This window comes from Bombina bombina, chromosome 5 (assembly GCF_027579735.1).
Source record: "Bombina bombina isolate aBomBom1 chromosome 5, aBomBom1.pri, whole genome shotgun sequence".
Classification (NCBI taxonomy): Eukaryota; Metazoa; Chordata; class Amphibia; order Anura; family Bombinatoridae; genus Bombina; species Bombina bombina.
In genome coordinates, this window is record NC_069503.1 from 901,466,287 (window position 1) to 901,487,897 (window position 21,611).

Genomic DNA, 21,611 nt, shown 5'->3' on the forward strand with positions numbered 1-21,611 from the left:
CGGTAAGAATGTATCGCTTACCGGAGGGACTAGGGGTAGCCAGTGGTCCCACTAGGTCAATAGCAACCCGGCTGAAGGGTTCCTCTACAATGGGCATATTTACTAGCTGGGCTTTAGGGTGATCGCCTCGCCTTCCTACTCGTTGACACACATCGCAGGTTACAGTAAGTTCTAACGTCAGCGTGCACCCCTGGCCAAAAGAACGTGTGAGTAATGCGGTGTAGGGTACGGGTAACGGCTAGGTGGCCTGCTAAGGGGATGTCGTGGCCTATTTTGAGGATTTCTTGACGGTATTTGTGGGGCACTACCAGCTGTCGCCTACGCTGTCCCCTTTTCTCTGTCCAGCGGTATAGTTTCCCTTTTTCCCCATAAGAATGTTTCGTTATCTGCCCCGCCCCCTCCGGTCTCTGCTCGTTCCCGGTACTTTTGTAAGGTCGGGTCAGTCTTAGACTCTGCCTCGAAAGCATCTGGGGTGTCCCAGGGTATGGGGCCTAACCTGTCAGGCAAGGTCGGGGTAGGTCTTACCTGTGTCTCCCGCACTGGTGAGAGCTCTCGCTCCGTCCGGGCTTGGGCCCGTGTAGTCACTGGGTCCGCCTCGTTGTTGCATACTGGAGCATAGGCAGAAGTCATGGGGCCCAAATCGTTGCCCAGTAGTACTTCGGCAGGTAAATTATCCATTAGGCCCACGTTCACAGCCCCCTTTCCCGCTCCCCAATCAAGATGCACTTTAGCTGTTGGAATTTTGTACACATCCCCCCCCGCCACAGTCTGTCCGGATCGCTTGTGCTCTGGCACCAAATGACTCTGTACCAGCGTGATAGTAGCCCCTGTGTCTCGCAATCCCTCGGTAGATCGCCCCTCGAGCCATACCCTCTGCCGATGGTGCTAGCGGTTATCTGAGGCAGCATATACAGGGTCTGCCTCGTGAAGCGGCCCCACATATCCCTCCATAGGGGCCTCTTGGTTAACACAGAGGGCCCGGGCCGGACGATAGGACCCAGAGGGGTAATTGTAATTCCTGGGTGTCTGGTGCGTATTAAGGGGGCAGCTAGCCATGAAATGCCCTGGTTGCTTGCATCGGTGGCAAGTCGGTCTGGGACGCTCAGAGCTGTTATTGGGTGGTCCTGAGTGTCGGACGGGCCCTGTGGGCACCGGGGCTCGGAATTCAGCACGAGGGGGTGCACGGTAAACCTCTCTGGGTTCGACCCGTGCTGGAGCTCGGTAGTTCATGGGTTCGTGAAGACGGGAGTCATAATGTTCATCGGCCAATTTGGCTGCTTCTTCTAAGGTAGAAGGCCGCCTGTCTCGCAGCCATTCCTTCCCTTGCTGTTCCATGCCATTATAAAAATGTTCTAAGAGAAACAATTGTAAAATTTCCTCCCCAGTCACCGCTTTACTTCCGCTCAGCCAGTGATTTGCCGCTCTCCGCATTCGGTGCGCCCATTCCATATGGGTATCGTTAGACTTCTTTTCCGTGCCCCGAAACTGTCGGCGATACGTGTCCGGAGTTACAGCGTACCGTCGCAACAGTGTCTCCTTAACTAGCTCATACTGTGTCACTTCCTCAGCACCCAGAGTACGAAAGGCTTCCAGGGCTCGCCCGGATAGTTTCCCAGACAATATCGTGGGCCACTCTCTGTTGGGAATCTGGTGCAGGGCACATTGCCTTTCGAAGTCCGCCACATATTCATCAATCCCTGTCTCGCTCTCTAGGAAGGGTCGAAATGCCGCATAGGGTATCTTGGGCCTCCCAGCATTTTTGACAGGGATGATTACCTGCGGGGCTTCAGCATTGCGGTGTGCGTTCGCTAGGTTGAGTTCGTGGGCTCGAGTCTCTCGTATATCCTCGTCCGCCTCCGCCATCAACTGCTGTACCAATTCCATGGAGGGGTTCGGCCCATATAATGAGAGCCTTTCCCGAACAATCCTGTTTTTTTCGTCACTAATCGTGGTCGGTGTTTCCGCCATTGTGAAGCTCTGATCCAGTTCGGTCAATTCTGCGATCAGCTCTCTCCTCGGCCGGTTGCTGGCGTACCCCCCTCTGCTTTCAAGTAAATCTTTTAGGGTTGTACGCTTCAATTTTTCGTAAGCGCTCTCCATCCGTTCTGTACCTCTCCTAGGAAATCCAGGAAAATCCCGCCGCTGCCGCCAAATGTTACGGTTACCCTTAGTCTCGCTGAGAGATGGACCGCTTAGTAGCCTGGATCCCTATTGCTAAAGAGGGGAGAAGCTGCTTTCCATAGTATTCTATATGAGTCTCGCAAATATAGAATAATCTCCCTTAGCTGCAGTACAGCTAGGATACCCTTCTGCCCACAAAAACGAGTCAACGCTGCGATTGAGGGTCAAACAAGAACTCAGGACTGGGATGCCCAGCCTGCTTTTTATTAAGGTTACATGCACACAGGGCACTCCCAGGGGGAGAGGGGGGGGAAGCACAAAATCCCCCATCACACATTTAGATAGAGAGCACTGTCCTTTGACAGGCCACAATAGGATTACAGTACTTAAGATAAAAAGTTTACAAGTTCATCTTATCAATTAGCAGTCTGGCTCCAGAGGTGATTAGACAATAGTTTCTAAAAGCTGAAAAAAAAGAGTTAACTCTTTATGAAATGATACTTGTTACGGTTTTCTTGGAGCCCTTCTTAGGCGCTGGCTTGCTGGTTCAGGCATTGCTGCTGGGAAATAAGCTCTTCACAACAAAATAACTAATGCTTCTGTAACACTATAAAAAGATGTACGTCTCCTCTACCTTTCTATGGAATGCACAACTTGCTATATGAAGCATTATTTTTAAAAATTTACATGAACTGATAAAGCCAGAAAAAGGTGATATTTCTGGCACTAATGTTAATAACTGCTTGAAATTGCACTAATATGAAACGGACATGAATAATGATCAGTCGTCAGTCTTATCACACAAATTAAGAGAGAAATGTTCCAATTTACTTCTATGATCAAACTTGTTTTGTTCACTTGGTATCCTTTGTTGAAGAGTAGGTGCAGCAATGCACTATCTGGAGCTAGCTGAACACATCTGGTGAACCAATGACAAGAGACAAATATAAGCACAGCTATCAATGACCAGCTATCTTGCAGCAGTGTTTAGCAGCTCCTGAGTCTACCTAGGTATACTCTTTACCCAAGGATAAGGAGGGAACAAAGTAGGAGAAGTAAAATAATATTCAAATACTACTAATTCATGTGCAGCCAGTTTTTCATGTGAATGTAGTTGTGCACAGATGCTGCCTGCCACAGAGACCTCACATAAAGTATCTGCATTGAAATGCATTTAAAGGGACACTCAATCAAAATTAAACTTTCATTATTCAGATAGAGCATGCCATTTTAAACAGCTTTCCAATTTACTTCCATTAACTAAATGTGCACAGTCTTTTTATATTTAAACTTTTTGAGTCACCAGCTCCTACTGAGCATGTGCAAGACTAAGTGTGTATGCATTTGTGAATGGCTGATGGCTGTCACATGGTACGTGTATGCATTTGTGATTGGCTGATGGCTGTCACATGGTACAGGGGGAGTGGAAAAAGACATAACTTAAAATTGTCAGAAACAAAATCTACTACTCATTTGAAGTTCAGACTAAGTGCTATTGCATTGTCTCGTTATCTTGCATTTGTTGATTATGCAAATCTACTGTGTTGACTGGTCCTTTAAGAGTACTGTACCCTGCCCCTCTTCCCAATGACTACCATAAGAACTACAAACCATCAGGTGGAATTTATTTGTGCAAGAACAGCCAGTACTTTTTGCCTATAGAAGTAACCAAGAGGGATTTCTCGGTTACTAACCTCTTGAATGCAAGTGAAACACATAGGAACTAAAACCTACAGCTCTCTCAGTTGGTTCACATAAACACAGCATACAGCCTGCTACAAAAGCAAAAAGCCCTCACAAGCTTCCATAACTCACAGGAGATACTTTGTCATAAGTTCCTAAAGTTTATATAAGCGTATTTACTTCCTTCCGATATTATATAAATGCCTAAAAGCTCATTACGATTGTGCTGGCTTCTAGATACTGCACACATTTGTCAACTCCTGGTACATATGGATAGACAAACAGACAGGAGTATCAGGTTAGACAACTATGCTTGAGAAAAACCACAGTCATTGTTTAAACATAATGGGTACTTACCAGTGTAACCTATGAAAGGTTTATGTATTACTCCAATGATAGGTTTCCCATTCACAGCAACACACACCATAGTAGTCACATACTTGACCAGGTTCTCTAAAAATGTAAACAAACAAGAAAAAGGATAAACCCCCACATGAATACTTCAATTGTTTTTAAACTGTCCAAATAAGAAAACAATAATTGCAATTGTTTAAAGGTATTTTTTAAAAATGAAATTCTTAAAAAAAGAAATAAAAAGCACACTATGGGCAAAAAAAACCCAACTATCACTATTATAATGTCTAACTTTTTCACTGTAGATTAATGTTTGACCCTCACTGCACAAACATTTTAACTTTTTTTTCTGTGAGGTAACTACACATATTATACCATATTTTTTCAGAATACATTTTTAGAAAATATCATAATATGAAAAACAACACCATATGAAATGCGGGGGGGGGGGGGGACACCTCAACCCGTACCTGGGTAGCTTGGTATTGAATTCAATCCAAAGTAGGAAGGCAGCAAAAAGTGGTATTCAAAGGTTTATTAAGCACTCAAAACAGCTAAGTTTCGGGAGTAAACCTCCCTTAATCATGCAATATAAAATACTGTTACAAAGTATCCTTAAATACCCAACTACCACAAGGGGGCAGTAAAGGAAATTTACAATAATTAACTCTTTCATATACACGACTTGGTTAAAGTACTCCATTGGGACACTAAACAGTATTAAGAAATCCAACTCAAGACAGAAGCATAAGTGAATATATATAAATTTAAAAATTAAACCAAGAAACATTATATTAAAGGACATTATCAAAAAACATTAGATACAATTAATACATTTTAAATGGTCATAAGGTAACAAGAAAAATGTTGTATTTTATTGAATTTTACAAGATGTTGATCTACAAAAATATAGAAAGATCCCAATCCCTATTCATACCATCATGTTCCATAGTACCTAATTCGAATATCCAAAAGCATTCCCTTTGTTTTAATAGGAGATGTCTATCCCCTCCTAGGTCTATGGACAAATTCAATAATTTGGAACCGCAGCCGATTTACAGCATGGCCCATTTTGGAAAAATGCCACAAAACGGGGGCAAGTATGTTATTGTTCCTAACTGAGCTCTTATGTTCAATGATTCTATCTCTGCTAGATCTAGTGGTCTCACCTACATAGCCACGCCCACATGGACATTTGACCAGATAAACCAAATATTGGGTGTTACAAGTGTGAAAACCCTTTATGGTATACATTTTGCCGGACTTAGGATGAAAAAATGAGGACCCTTTAATCATGTTCCCACAACAGGAACATCCAAGGCAAGGGAAACATCCATTGTTTTTATTAGTTATGTATCTGTTTATCAAGAATATTCACAGGGCCAATATCTGCCCTAATTAATTTTTGGTCATTGATAGCACCTCTCTTAAAGGCGGGCATAAGTGTATTCAAAAACTCAAGAATGTTAGGATTGCACTTTGTCAAAATTCCCCAATGTTTTTTAATGATATTTAATATCAAATGGCTTTGTGAATCTGCTGACTCTTAGATTTTTTAGTTTGATCTTTCTTTGGGCCTAAAAGGCTCTCTCTAGAAATGTTAGATATAACATTCATTTATTTTTCAATCAGAGTTTGCGGATAGCCCCTCTCAATGAAATGATCCCTCATTTCCCTCAGTCTAAGATCAAATAGTTTTTCATCAGTAACAATATGACAAACTCTAAGTAATTGACTTCTAGGTAAGGCTTTTAGAAGGCCTAATGGGTGGGCACTATCAAAATTCAGAATGCTATTTTGGTCTGTAGATTTCCTAAACAAATCAACTTTTAGAAAATTATCAACTTTGATGATCTTAGTGTCAAGGAACACCAGCTCTTCTTCACTATAAGTGAGTTTAAATTTTAAGTGTGTAGTGAAACTGTTCACATCATTTACAAAGGAAAGTAGGGTTCCAACATCGCCAAGCCAAATGCCAAAGATATCATCGATGTAGCGACACATCGAATGAAATCCAAATTGGCAAAAACAAATTTTTCCTCAAACATATTCATAAGTAAATTGGCGTAATTAGGGGCAATGTTGGAACCCATGGCTGTACCTTATATCTGTAAAGAATATTCATCCTGAAAAAAAAAAAATTATGATAAAGAACAAATTCCAATAATGAAATGAAAAACTCAATTTGAGCAGTAGAAAAGTCACCACTGTTGTTTAGAACTGATTTAACAGCCCCCACAACGCTTACGTGGGTTATTGATGTATATAAACTTTCAACATCAAGGCTGTATGAATTTATTAGTACTCAGACCCAATGCCTCAAATTTTAGTAAGAAATTACCAGTGTCTCTAATGAATGGATTAGTGTTCTCCACATAAGGTCTAAGCATTAGAAGATGATGAACCAATACTAGAAACTATAAGGCGACCTGGGGGGTTCCATCTCATTTTTGTGAATTTTGGGTAAAATATAAATAACAGGAGTCTTAGGATGTTTAATCTCCAGGAATTTAGATAAATCTTTACCAATAATAGCATTATTCACAGGATTAAGTGCAATTTTAATAAGCTCTTTTTGGATTAGAAAAATAGAATTGTTAGATAACTTCTTGTACACATTTTCGTTGTTTAATTGACTATTAATTTCATTAACATAGTAATCTTTATTTAAAATGACAATAGCACCGCCTTTATCGGCTCTTTTCAGTATGATATCATCTCTGGATTTAAGGGATTTCAATGCTTCAAAATCTTTTTTAGAAAAGTTATTTAGTTTAAAAAGGAATATCAGGATAACTCTTTCTAACGTGAGACATCTTATGTCGTTTGTTACTGTTTTTGTTACCTATTCTTTCTTTATCAACTTTATGTTTAAGAGAATAAATATCACAGTTCCAAGTTCACAAAAGTTTCAACGCTATGATTGTTTTGATTAGGAATATAGGAACTTTTATTTCTTAAACCCACTTTCTTAAGATTTAACCGATTATCAATTTTTGTGGTAGTTCCAATATCCTTATCAAAACAAAGAGTTTTCAATCTAATATTTCTAAAGAATCTATAAAGATCCTCATACAGTTGAAAAAAGGTACAATTATTTTGAGGGCAGAAAGATAAACCCTTATTTAAAACAGAAGATTCGTCATGTAAAATAGGAGAATTAGATATGTTAACTATGATGTTAAATACAACATTTTTTTCTTTACCTTATGATCATTTAAAATTTATTAATTGTATCTAATGTTTTTTGATAATTTCCTTTAATATAATGTTTCTTGGTTTAAATTTAAATATATTCACTTATGCTTCTGTCTTGAGTTGGATTTAATACTGTTTAGTGTCCCAATGGAGTACTTTAACCAAGTCGTGTATACGAAAAAGTTAATTATTGTAAATTTCCTTTACTGCCCCCTTGTGGTAGTTGGGTATATAAGGATACTTTGTAACAGTATTTTATATTGCATGATTAAGGGAGGTTTGCTCCTGAAACGTTGCTGTTTTAAGCGCTTAATAAACCTTTGAATACCACTTTTTGCTGCCTTCCTACTTTGGATTCTATTGGATATCATTAGGTCTTTGTGGTGACCTTGGTTGGCGTGCAGTGGCCTGTTGTGCTGGACTGAGTTAGTTTTTTTTAGCTTGGTATTGAGACGGAACGCGATGAGATCTATCTTCGGCGTCTCCCACTTTCTGCAAATATATGCAAACACCTCGGGATGGAGAGACCATTCCCTTAGATGGAAGGATTGCCTGCTGAGAAAATCCGCCACCTAGTTGTCCACACCCGGAATGTGGAACGCTGACAGCGAACAGCAGAATCTGAGATACTTCCTTCATCGCTAAGGAACTTCTCGTTCCCCCCTGATGGTTGATGTAAGCCACCGAGGTTATATTGTCTGATTGGAATCTGATAAACTGGGACGAACCCAGAAGTGGCCAAGCCTTCAAGGCCTTGAAGATTGCCCATAGTTCCAAAATATTGACCGGGAGGGAGGACTCCTCCTGAGTCCACAACCCCTGTGCCTTCCTGGCATTCCAAACAGCTTACCATCCGAATAGGCTTGCGTCCGTAGTCACAATCTCCCAGGATGGTCTTAAGAAGCATGTCCCTCGGGACAGATGATCTATACAGAGCCACCAAGAGAGCGATTCTCTCAACCAGTCTAATACAATCTGTTGAGACAGATCTGAATGATCGCCGTTCCCACTGCCTCAGCATGCCCAGTTGTAAAGGTCTGAGACGGAACCTGGTAAAAGTAATTATGTCTATGCAGGACACCATGAGACCCATCACCTCCATACACTGAGCCACAGAGGGACTCAAGGAGGTCTGGAAGGCAAGACATGCCAAAGTTAGCTTGCAACGTCTCTGGTCTGTTAGAAATATCCTCATGGATATGGAGTCTATTACAGTACCTAGGAATTCCACCCTGGTACTAGGGATAAGAGAACTCTTTTCCAAGTTTATCTTCCATCCATGTGATCGAAGAAGACTGAGAAGGGTCTCCGAGAATTCTTCCGCAAGACAAAAGGATGGTGCTTCCACCAGAATATCGTCCAAGTATGGGGCTACTGCAATACCCTGAGTTCTGGCAATGGTTAAAAGAGCCCCCAGAACCTTTGTAAAGATTCTTGGAGCAGTAGCTAGGCCAAATGGAAGGGCAATGAACTGGAAGTGCTGATCCAGGAATGCAAACCTCAGGAACTGAAAGTGTTCCCTGTGGATTGGAACATGAAGGTAAGCGTCCCTCAGATCTATAGTAGTCATAAACTGGCCTTCCTGAATTATTATTTTTTTTCCAAAATTAGCGATAGTTACACTGATATCTGTCAGGAATCCCTGAATAACCCTTCACATGTATATATTTCATTTTAGTAGACAACCCAAAGTATTGATCTAGGCCCATTTTGATATATTTCATGCCACCATTTCACCACCAAATGCGATCAAATAAAAAAAAAATTGTTCACTTTTTCACAAACTTTAGGTTTCTCACTGAAATTATTTACAAACAGCTTGTGCAATTATGGTTGTAAATACTTCTCTGGGATCCCCTTTGTTCAGAAATAGCAGACATATATGTCTTTGGCATTGCTTTTTGGTAATTAGAAGGCCGCCAAATGCAGCTGCGCCCAACACTTGTATTATGCCCAGCAGTGAAGGGGTTAATTAGGTAGCTTGTAGGGTTAATTTTACCTTTTCATAGATATCAGCCTCCCAACTGACACACCCCACCCCCTGATCCCTCCCTGACCCCTCTCAAACAACTGTCTTCCCTCCCACACCCCACAATTGTCCCCGCAATCTTATGTACTGGCAGTATTCTGCAGTGTAGGATTCCACCCTTAGTCCCCAACCTCCCTGATCCCCCCCAAACAGCTCTCTAACCTTCCCCCCTCTACCAATTTGCCGCCATCTTGGGTACTGGCAGCTGTCTGCCAGTACCCAGTTTGCCATATTAAAAAAAAAAAATTCAGTAGTGTAGCTGTCTCTCCCAACAACCTACCCCCACCCCCTCCCAGATCCCTTTGACAACATTTATCCCCCTCTCTCTCCTTCCCTTTACACCTTAACTTCCATAGTGTAGCAGTCCCACCCATTCCTGCCCCCATGCGATTTCCGGCGCCCCCGTGTGCGATCACGCCCCCCTCTTCCCACTGCACCGTATATCCTCCAGCGATGGGCCGCCCACCCGCCTCCCTGCAATGGCTCCCACCCACCAACGATTGGCACCATCGCTGGCCCATGCAGAGAGGGCCACAGAGAGTGGCTCTCTCTGCATCGGTTGTTAAAAAAAGGATATTGCGCGATGCCTCAATATCGAGGCATCGCTACAACATGATAACGATCAATTCCACCGCTTGAAATCCCTGAGGACGTACAGGGTACGTCCTTGGTCATTAAGTGACAGTTATTTAAGGACGTACCCTGTACGTCCTTAGTCGTAAAGGGGTTAATACAAAACTATAATACCCTATATTTTTAAGGCAATTAGGGTGCTTTTAGAAAATTAACCATAGAATTTCCTGAGCATGAATTGCTACTGCAAGCTTGCTGTAGCAATAACCAGCCACTTGTAATGGCTTGTTATTTATTGCATACCCGCAAACGGGCAAATTTGCATGTTTCCGGCCACACAATACACTAGCGTGCCACTTGTAATCTAGTCCAAAGTGTGCAAATTATTTTCTTCAAATCTCACCATTTTTATAGTATTTGTTTGTCTTTTTTTATGATAATGCAAACTCAGCTCAAAGATAAATAAAAATATGAGGTAAATATACAAAATGTAGTCATACAAAACGGAATAGAGTGGTGATAGTCAATTTAACCACAATGAGGTGCAAATCAGATGCCTCTCTGCTGGATCAATGTAACCAAAATCACTCCCCTTGTGCGTCAATATTTTGTTCATCCAGAACTTGATGCATAAACACGGGTGGGCACATTTCAAAGTGCTCTCTTACCCTCCACCTTGGACTTTACGATCTGTGGGAGAATACTGGGACCTCGATTCCAATCGATAAGAGCTTGTCGCTCCCTGGTCTCCTCCGCCTCCCTCAGCGTCTCCGACGATGTGTAGTCCCCAGGTGATCCAGCGTTTCCGGGTGACGTCACTCGTGTAATGGAGGCTGGAACTTGATCCGAAGGCAGCAGAGTGTGGAGTGGACAGCTGCACGGCAGTGCGGATCTCTGGAGTCAGCAGATTTAAGTAACAAAGAAAGTATGATCCACACCACCAAATTAAAAAACCGGATCTTTATTTGGAATATTTAAAATTGCGATGGAAAGTTATACAGCAAACAGAGTGAGCGCAGCACTGTGGCTTACATGTTTCGGCTAACAAGCCGTAGTCATAGCCTATAGTGCTGTGCTTACCTCTGACATTTAAAAGCAAAGAAAAAAAGCCCATTGGCTAAAATTCAATTCAATTGATTCATTCATTAAAAGCACTTGTGCGCTACTCAGTTAACCTTATAATGCCTGGTTCTGAAAAGATGTAAAGCAAAACCAAATACTTTCTGGAAAACAAAAGTTAATATACCAAACTTATATAAATCTAAATGTACAAATTGTATTGTATTCAGGTATCTTAGTATATGATGTATGGGTTTAAATGGGTAATAAACACCAATGTTTTGAATAAATAAATACATTTCATGTCAAACCTCTGGGGTAAGAAACAATTATTAAGGCATTACGCTAATATTATGAACCATCAACATATTCTATTGAATGGAAAATAATATTGTTAATTTCCCCTTCGGCAAACAACTTATTTTGACCTGCTATTGCATACACAGTTGCTAAACTCCCAGGCCTTAATTTAATCTCTGATGCAATTTTACCTAACCCATAAATGTTGACAAACCTAAAGATACGTGCAGGGTATGAAAGTGTGGTGCTTACATGGACTTCTAAAAGTGTATCAATGTTATTCCCAATAGTTAATCATGTCAAATTTAGAATTAAGTTCCTTAGGCACTCTGGTTTCCAATTTGAAAATCCAGAAAATCTCTCTTTTTGACAACAGTTGGTCCAAATTACCACCACGTCTGGGCAGGAATACCTTTTCAATTGCTGCGCTCACTCTGTTTGCTGTATAACTTTCCATCGCAATTTTAAATATTCCAAATAAAAATCCAATTTTTTTAATTTGGCGGTGTGGATCATACTTTCTTTGTTACTTAAATATACAAAATGAGCATATTTATATTTTCTGATTTTATAGTTTCTAAAATACATTGTACTTTATGTTCTGAAAAGTTGTTCATACTTTTTGTGTAGATTAAAACATAGTTAAAATGTGCTGTAATTCAGAGATCATTTAGAAAACATTTGTTTAATGATCTTGTACAGACACATCAAATATCCCCGGGAGAAACATATAGTAAAAGAGGAAAGCAAAGCACAATATAATGTGGACAGTGTGTGTTTGTAAATTGCTTGCTAAGAGGTGCTACTAGATAATTAGTGAGTTAGGAAAAAGGAATACACAAGCCATCTGTGTTGCAGGGATGAGTGGGGAATATGGGATTAATGGGTAATCACAGAACATAGAAATGCACAGTGCTAAATTGTTAAAGGTGCATTAAATGCTAAATAAAAACTAGATACAATTATGTATTCAAAGCAAAGATGATCTTGAGAATACTATGCAGATGATAATTTCTATTATATTAGTAGTTTAAACAATTAAGAAATGAGTGTAAAGTTTTAGGTTCAATTAAGTAATGGTATCTCCAAGTTGTAACCAATTCTCTGTATGTTTAAATGGCTGATGTTATGTTTTACCTCATATCTTCTGCTGAAGCACGTTAGGGACAGTTATCAATAATCTAGTAGAGTACACAAGTTTTACCTCATATCTTCTGCTGAAGCACGTTAGGGACAGTTGTCAATAATCTAGTAGAGCCTGGTTTCTCAACAGCCGGGCCGTGGCCCAGTACCGGGCCGTGATAGCCCTGCTGGTGGGCCCTGACCTGTCATGCCCCCACTGCACACTCTTACCCCACTGCACACAAGGGGCAAAGAAAGGGCCCCCAACCTTCAGGGCCAGACCTCACACTCCATGTCCCTCACAGCGACAGACCCTTGGCAGGACCCCCACACTCCAGGGCCCCCACTAAACCCACATTGAACTGCTTAGTTACTGATAGGGCAAATCCCTGCTGCTTACTATATATATATATATATATATATATATATATATATATATATATATATATATATATATATAAAAAAAACTACCGGGCCCTGGACATGTCCAGCTAAAATTTACCGGGCCTTGAGGTCACTTTGGTTGAGAACCACTGTAGTAGAGTACACAAGTGCCTATATCGAATGTAATCTTTGTTAAATAGTCACAAACATAAAAATAATACAGGAAACTGCCTCATAGATCACAAAAGATACCTGTGTACTCCTGCGTCGCATCTAATGGGTCTATCCAGATAGTAATACTGTCTGAAGAAACTAGCACAGAGTCCTTTATTTCATTTTTTATTTCATCTGGAATTATCTGATTCCATGAGACTGGTTCCTGTTCGCCAGCATCAACGTGCTCTTCAGTGTTGACCTAGACACAAAAATAGCAGTTCATTTGTTATTGTTTTTAAACGCTTTAAAATTAAAAGGGACATTTTTATCATTCATGTAAAGAGCATCATTTTAATATGCTGAAATATGTTTCTGCCAGAACAAAATGTGAAGTAAACGCTGTTTAAATTTAGATTGAAACTAATACAAACTTTATTGGATGTGTATATTTTTGTTAATGCTCATTCAGGGTTTGATGATCTAAAGCTGTCTGCTCTGGTGAGATTATCTAAGATGTCTCGTCAGTACTGTGAGGTCCTTCAAACAATTTTAGAAAAGCAAGTTATCTTGAGACCGGTTTATCTTGCAAAGCTGGCTTCTGGTTGTTAATAGAGAAACACATGAATTATATAATTATAAATATATAATGCTGCAATGCTCCTAAAGTTTTGTGTCATTTCTCTCCATGCTGTCGAGTTTGTGATCCTCACTCCCTTAAGTGAGAGGTGCTTCCTTCAAATGCTTATGTTTAACCCCTTAAGGATCAAGGACATACAGGGTACGTCCTACAAAAACGGTCACTTATCCCTTTGAGTGCTAATGACGGCTCTGAGCCGTCACAGAGTTTCCCACTCTGGTGCTAATGACGGCTCAGAGCCGTCACTAGCACTCTCCCAACTTGAGGGAGATCTGGGGGCTCCCACCCACTCCTACCCCGGCGATCGGTGCTGCATAATGAAAGGCATCGCCGGGGCTTCCGTTTTGCGTGGTGACGTCACTGCGCAACTTTATTTAACATTAACAATGTTAAATATAGGAGCAGGGGGCATGCTGCTTAGAAGCCTGTATCTCAGGCATCTAAGCCGCTACAGACCCCCAAGACCCACCGTTGGAAAGGTAATCTGAAATAAATAATAAAAAAAGTTAAAAATTTTTTTTTTTAAAAAACATTTAATAAAAAACCCTTTAAGAAAACCTTAGCACCCAGGTGGGAAAGTGCTTAGCACTCAAAGGGTTAAAGGGACATTAAACCCATTTTTTTTTCATGATTCAGATAGAGAATACCATTTTAAACAACTTTCTAATTTACTTCTATTATCTAATTTGCTTCATTCTCTTGATATTCTTTCCTGAAAAGCATATCTAGATAGGCTCAGTAGCTTCTGATTGGTGGTTGCACATAGATGCCTCCTGTGATTGGCTCGCCCGTGTGCATTGCTATTTCTTTAACAAAGGATATCTAAAGAATGAAGCAAAATAGATAATAGAAGTAAATTAGAATGTTGTTTAAAATTGTATTATCTGTCTGAATTATGAAAGAAAATTTTTGGGTTTAATGTCCCTTTAAAGACCAAGGATGTACCCTGTACGTCCTAAGGGTTTTCAAGCACTGGAAGCGAACGTGATCACTTCCAGCCACTTTCATGTTACTGCAGTGATGCTTCGATATTGAGGCATCCTGCAATAAAATTTTTTAGGCATCCGATGCACAGAGAGCCACTCTGTGGCCCTCTCTGCATCAGCCAGCAATGGTGCCGATCGTTGGTGGGTGGGGAGCCATAGCAGGGAGGCGGGTGGGCGACCCATCGTTGGTGGATATCCGGATACTGTCCAATCTTTGTTTCGTGGAGCGTACACAGTCAAAGAAGTGAGAGGGAGGGTGGAAAAAATGTTGGGAAAGTGGGAGGGGGATAGAGTATTGATAGGGGCAGCTACAATACAGAAAAATTGGGGTTTTAAATTATTTTTTTTTTTTTTACAAAAAAAGACAACATTTTTAGCAAACTGGGTAGGGGCAGACAGCTGCCAGTACCCAAGATGGCAGCAAATAGGTAGAGGGGGAGGATAAGGGAGGTTTGGGGCTAAGGGAGGATAAAACTGATTTTATATATATATATATATATATATATATATATATATATATATATATATATATATATATATATATATATATATTTATTAAAAAGTCTCTTATTTTAGTACTGGCAGACTATCTGCCAGTGCTTAAGATAGCGGTGACAATTGTGAGATGGGGGAGGGAAGAGAGCTGTTTAAGGGGGGTCAGGGAGGGATCAAGAGGTGGGATGTGTCAGGTGGGAGGCTGAACTCTACACTAGAGCTAAAATTAACCCTACAATTAACCCCTTAACTGCTGGGCATAATACAAGTGTGGTGCGGAGTGGCATTTAGCGGCCTTCTAATTACCAAAAAGCAATGCCAAAGCCATAAAATGCCTGCTATTTCTGAACAAAGGGGATCCCAGAGAAACATTTACAACCATTTGTGCCATAATTGAACAAGCTGTTTGTAAATAATTTCAGTGAGAAACCTAAAGTTTGTGAAAAAGTTTATGAAAAAATTAACGATTTTTTTTATTTGATCGTATTTGGCGGTGAAATGGTAGCATGAAATATACCAAAATGGGCCTAGATCAATACTTTCGGTTGTCTACTAAAAAAATTTATACATGTGAAGGGTTATTCAGGGATTCCTGACAGATATCAGTGTTACAATGTAACTATCGCTAATTTTGAGAAGAAAAAAAAAGTTTGGAAATAGCAAAGTGCTACGTGTACTTATTGTTCTATAACTTGCAAAAAAAGCAAAGAACATGTAAACATAGGGTATTTCTAAACTCAGGACATTTTGAAACTATTTGGCATGGGTGATTTTTGGTGGTTGTATGTGTGTAATATGGGTCCTATAATATAAAAAGGCCAAGTGTGTTTGTCCGAAGCCGTCATGCGCAGTAGAGACAGCGCAAGGACAAACACACCTGGCCTTCAACACACTGACCTCCTGGCATCTGAGCCTGGGTTGACCGTGCATGACGGGGGCGGAAGTGCGTGATGGGGCGGGGCCGGACGTGATAAGGGCGGGCGGGGCCGGACGTGATAAGGGCGGGCGTGACATGAGCGGGACGGACGTGCGCGACGGGGCCGGACGTGCATGATGGGGGCTGGGTCGGGCGTGACGTGAGCAGGGCTGGGCGGACAGGAGAGAGAAAGCTCAAAAGAGGGGGGATAGAGAGACAGCAAAAGAGAGGGGGAGAGAGAGAGCAAAAGAGAGGCGGGAAAGAGAGAGCAAAAGAGAGGCGGGAGAGAGAGAGCAAAAGAGAGGCGGGAGAGAGAGAGCAAAAGAGAGGCGGGAGAGAGAGAGAGCAAAAGAGAGGAGGGAGAGAGAGAGCAAAAGAGAGGAGGGAGAGAGAGAGCGCAAAAGGACAGGGGAGAGAGCGCAAAAAAGGAGAGGGGAGAGAGAGAGCGTAAAAGGAGAGGGGAGAGAGAGAGCGTAAAAGGAGAGGGGAGAGAGAGAGCGCAAAAGGAGAGGGGAGAGAGAGCGCAAAAGGAGAGGGGAGAGAGAGCGCAAAAGGAGAGGGGAGAGAGAGCGCAAAAGGAGAGGGGAGAGAGAGAGCGCAAAAGGAGAGGGGAGAGAGAGAGCGCAAAAGGAGAGGGGAGAGAGAGCGCAAAGAGGGGGGAGAGAGATCAAAATAGAGGGGGGAGAGAGATCAAAATAGAGGGGGGAGAGAGATCAAAATAGAGGGGGGAGAGAGATCAAAATAGAGGGGGGAGAGAGATCAAAATAGAGGGGGGAGAGAGATCAAAAGAGAGGGGGGGAGAGAGATCAAAAGAGAGGGGGGGAGAGAGATCAAAATAGAGGGGGGAGAGAGATCAAAATAGAGGGGGGAGAGAGATCAAAATAGAGGGGGGAGAGAGATCAAAAGAGAGGGGGGAGAGAGATCAAAAGAGAGGGGGGAGAGAGATCAAAAGAGAGGGGGGAGAGAGATCAAAAGAGAGGGGGGAGAGAGATCAAAAGAGAGGGGGAGAGAGAGAGCAAAAGAGAGGGGGGGGAGAGAGAGAGCAAAAGAGAGGGGGGAGAGAGAGAGCAAAAGAGAGGGGGGAGAGAGAGAGCAAAAGAGAGGGGGGAGAGAGAGAGCAAAAGAGAGGGGGGAGAGAGAGAGCAAAAGAGAGGGGGGAGAGAGAGCAAAAGAGAGGGGGGAGAGAGAGAGCAAAAGAGAGGGGGGAGAGAGAGAGCAAAAGAGAGGGGGGAGAGAGAGAGCAAAAGAGAGGGGGGAGAGAGAGAGCAAAAGAGAGGGGGGAGAAAGAGAGAGCAAAAGAGAGGGGGGAGAGAGAGAGCAAAAGAGAGGGGGGAGAGAGAGAGCAAAAGAGAGGGGGGAGAGAGAGAGCAAAAGAGAGGGGGGGAGAGAGAGAGCAAAAGAGAGGGGGGAGAGAGAGAGAGCAAAAGAGAGGGGGAGAGAGAGCAAAAGAGAGGGGGGAGAGAGAGAGCAAAAGAGGAGGGGGAGAGAGAGAGCGAGAGCAAAAGAGGAGGGAGAGAGAGAGAGAGAGAGAGAGAGCAAAAGAGAGGGAGAGAGAGAGAGAGAGAGAGAGAGAGAGAGAGAGAGAGAGAGAGAGAGAGAGAGCAAAAGAGAGGGGGAGAGAGAGAGAGAGAGAGAGAGAGAGAGAGCAAAAGAGAGAGAGAGGGAGAGAGCAAAAGAGAGAGAGAGGGAGAGAGAGCAAAAGAGAGAGAGGGGGAGAGAGAGCAAAAGAGAGAGAGGGGGAGAGAGAGCAAAAGAGAGAGAGGGGGAGAGAGAGCAAAAGAGAGAGAGGGGGAGAGAGAGCAAAAGAGAGAGGGGGGGAGAGAGAGCAAAAGAGAGAGAGGGGGAGAGAGAGCAAAAGAGAGAGAGGGGGAGAGGGAGCAAAAGAGAGAGAGGGGGAGAGAGAGCAAAAGAGAGAGAGGGGGAGAGAGAGCAAAAGAGAGAGAGGGGGAGAGAGAGCAAAAGATAGAGAGGGGGAGAGAGAGCAAAAGATAGAGAGGGGGAGAGAGAGCAAAAGATAGAGAGGGGGAGAGAGAGCAAAAGATAGAGAGGGGGAGAGAGAGCAAAAGATAGAGAGGGGGAGAGAGAGCAAAAGAGAGAGAGGGGGAGAGAGAGCAAAAGAGAGAGAGGGGGAGAGAGAGCAAAAGAGAGAGAGGGGGAGAGAGAGCAAAAGAGAGAGGGGGAGAGAGAGCAAAAGAGAGAGGTGGGGAGAGAGAGCAAAAGAGAGAGGTGGGGAGAGAGAGCAAAAGAGAGAGAGAGGGGGAGAGAGAGCAAAAGAGAGAGGTGGGGAGAGAGAGCAAAAGAGAGAGGGGGAGAGAGAGAGAGAAGCGAGGGGGAGGGGAAGAGAGAGCAAAAGAGAGGGGGCAGAGAGAGCAAAAGAGGGGGGATAGAGAGAGCGCAAGGGAGGGGTGGAACCACTGTACTGCAAAAAATGGCCTGCGTACACGGGCTTTAGGACTAGTATTTTATAAAATTGCTTTTATAGTAAATTATATGACATGATGAAAATAATGTTATCTTTAGAAAGTCCATTTAATTGCGAGAAAACTGTATATATGTGTGGGTATAGTAAATTAGTAAGAGGAAAATTACAGCTAAACACAAACACCGCAGAAATTTAAAAATAGCCCTGGTCCTTAAGGGTAAGAAAATTGAAAAATGGTCTAGTCACTAAGGGGTTAAAAGCTCTTTCATGTCGAAGGTAAAAAAAATTACTGTGAATGAGTGTCACTAATGCATCTTTAACATTTAAATGAGAAAACAAAAACATGAATAAGCTACATGAAATAAAGAGGTACAGAATAAGAGATAACTAATACCAATTGATAGCACATATCAACTTATAGAATCACTTCACAAAAGGATTGCATAGATGGTTATTTATTGGCACAATGCAAAAACATACTGAAAGCTTGTGTGTGTTAGCGGGCATGTAGCCCAGTGCAGTGATGCAGTAAACCCCTGGCAAGGCTTAAATGATTAGGTTGGGTCTTGCAATTTATATACAAAATTATATTACAATTTAAAGCCGTAAAACACATTCTTTATATAATATCAACTTAAAATGTTATTGTGACTACTTGTGCTCCTATAACAGTTATTTGATTCATGTTTAAAAAACAAAAAACAAAGAATAAATAATATTTTGCAAAGAAGACCAGCATTATCTTGTGTCGATTGAGCTAGTAACCAATCAAACTTCCTGCTAATGTATGTATGCAAGTATGTATGTAAGTATGTATGAATGTATGTATGTATGTACGCAAGTATGTATGTAAGTATGTAAGTAAGTATGTATGTAAGTATGTATGTATGTACGCAAGTATGTATGTAAGTATGTATGTATGTACGCAAGTATGTATGTAAGTATGTAAGTATGTATGTAAGTATGTAAGTATGTATGTATGTACGCAAGTATGTATGTAAGTAAGTATGTATGTATGTACGCAAGTATGTATGTAAGTATGTAAGTAAGTATGTATGTATGTAAGTATGTAAGTATGTATGTGTGTAAGTAAGTAAGTTTGTATGAATGTATGTATGTACGCAAGTATGTATGTAAGTATGTAAGTAAGTATGTATGTATGTATGTATGTATGTATGTATGCAAGTATGTATCTAAGTAAGTATGTATGAATGTATGTACGCAAGTATATATGTAAGTATGTAAGTATGTATGTAAGTATGTATGTATGCAAGTATGTATCTAAGTAAGTATGTATGAATGTATGTATGTACGCAAGTATGTATGTAAGTATGTATGTATGTATGTATGTAAGTATGTAAGTATGTATGTAAGTATGTATGTATGTACGCAAGTATGTATGTACGCAAGTATGTATGTACGCAAGTATGTAAGTAAGTATGTATGTATGTATGTACGCAAGTATGTATGTAAGTAAGTATGTATGTATGTATGTATGCAAGTATGTATGTAAGTAAGTATGTATGAATGTATGTATGTACGCAAGTAAGTATGTATGTATGTACGCAAGTATGTATGTAAGTATGTACGCAAGTATGTATGTAAGTATGTAAGTATGTATGTAAGTATGTATGCAAGTATGTATATATCTATGTAAGTATGTATGTAAGTATGTATTTATGTATGTGTATATGTATGTAAGTAAGTATGTATGCATGTAAGTATGTATGTAAGTATGTATGTGTGTATGTATGTAAGTATGTGTGTATGTATGTAAGTATGTGTGTATGTATGTAAGTATGTATGCATGCATGTAAGTATGTATGTATGTAAGCATGTATGTATGCATGTAAGTATGTATGTATGTATGTATGTATGTATGTATGCATGTACGTACGTATGTAAGTATGTATGAATAATGCATAAAGCCACCAGGCTATATTTCTAGTATCAACTACAGAAATGTATATATCATGGTCTATCCGATTCCTATCTAATACATACAAGGTGAGACCTCCTCTCAAAAGTGGGCATGGACAGAAAGAAACCACTCCCTTTTACCTGTATATATGTGAGCTGGATTACAACTATTCCTACCATGTACATCATAAGATGAAGAACTATGGAGGTTAAAGGGACATGAAACCCACATTTTTTCTTTCATGATTTAGAAAGAGAATGCAATTTTAAACATCTTTCTGATTTACTTTTATTATCTAATTTATTTTATTCTCTTGATATTCTTTGCTGAAAAGCATATCTAGATATGCTCAGTAGCTGCTGATTGGTTGCTGCACATAAAAGCCTTGTGTGATTGGCTCACCATGTGCATTGCTTTTTCTTCTACTAAGGATATCTAAAAAATGATGCAAAATAAATAATAGAAGTAAATTGTAATGTTGTTTAAATTTCTATTCTCTATCTGAATCATTAAAGAAAGATTTTGGGTTTAGTGGCCCTTTAAATAGCAAGCTGCTGTAAACCTGTCTGTTTAGCAAGCAAGATATGACAGCAATTGGAGCAAAAGCATACCTAGTCTGAAGTTCCATATGAAACCGGCACCTAGCAAAATGTAATGCACACTTTGGTTGGGGGGAAGTGCAGGGATCAAAGACACGCCTTTCCTTGTAGTGCCTTTTAGTGACAGACACTATATGCGAACTGAATACAACCAATACTAAATACAGTAGTAAAGGCTTCAGGGGTAGCTGTTCTTCCAACAAAGAGGTGTGCTCTTTTCAGCTTACGGGTTTATGTCCCTCCCCCTCCACGATCAGATAACAGGCAGAGTGACATGTAGTCTTCATCTTTACCCTACTATTTCAGAATTACTGTTTATACATATAAAGGGAAAATGTATCTGGCTGCAGTCATAGCTTCTGAGACCATGTGGTGAAGACTTGCTTGTTTTCTGAGACAAAAAACCTTAACTTGCTTGTCCAGGGTGATTGATAGGCCCTGCCATTAAACAATTGGTTGCACAAAAAAGAGCATGAGTGGTATTGCACAAGAGAGCTCTTGTGCAGTCATACATTTTACCAAGCATTGCAATCACAAAGGTTTCCTGCTTAAAGGGACATTATACACTCATTTTTTCTTTGCATAAATGTTTTGTAGATGATCTATTTATATAGTCCATAAAGTTGTTGTTTTTTAAAAAAATGTATAGTTTTGCT

General features: G+C 41.0%; 1 protein-coding gene across 1 annotated transcript in view; it reads right to left on the reverse strand.

Annotated features, from left to right (window-relative positions):
* BPNT2 (3'(2'), 5'-bisphosphate nucleotidase 2) overlaps positions 1 to 21,611 on the reverse strand; it is a 78,726-nt gene that overhangs the window by 38,680 nt on the left and 18,435 nt on the right. The window contains exons 2-3 of the mRNA XM_053715057.1: positions 13,076 to 13,238; positions 4,162 to 4,257 (exon numbers count right to left, since the gene is read on the reverse strand). Coding sequence (XP_053571032.1) covers positions 4,162 to 4,257; positions 13,076 to 13,238 — 259 coding nt within the window. The remainder of the gene's footprint in view (positions 1 to 4,161; positions 4,258 to 13,075; positions 13,239 to 21,611) is intronic.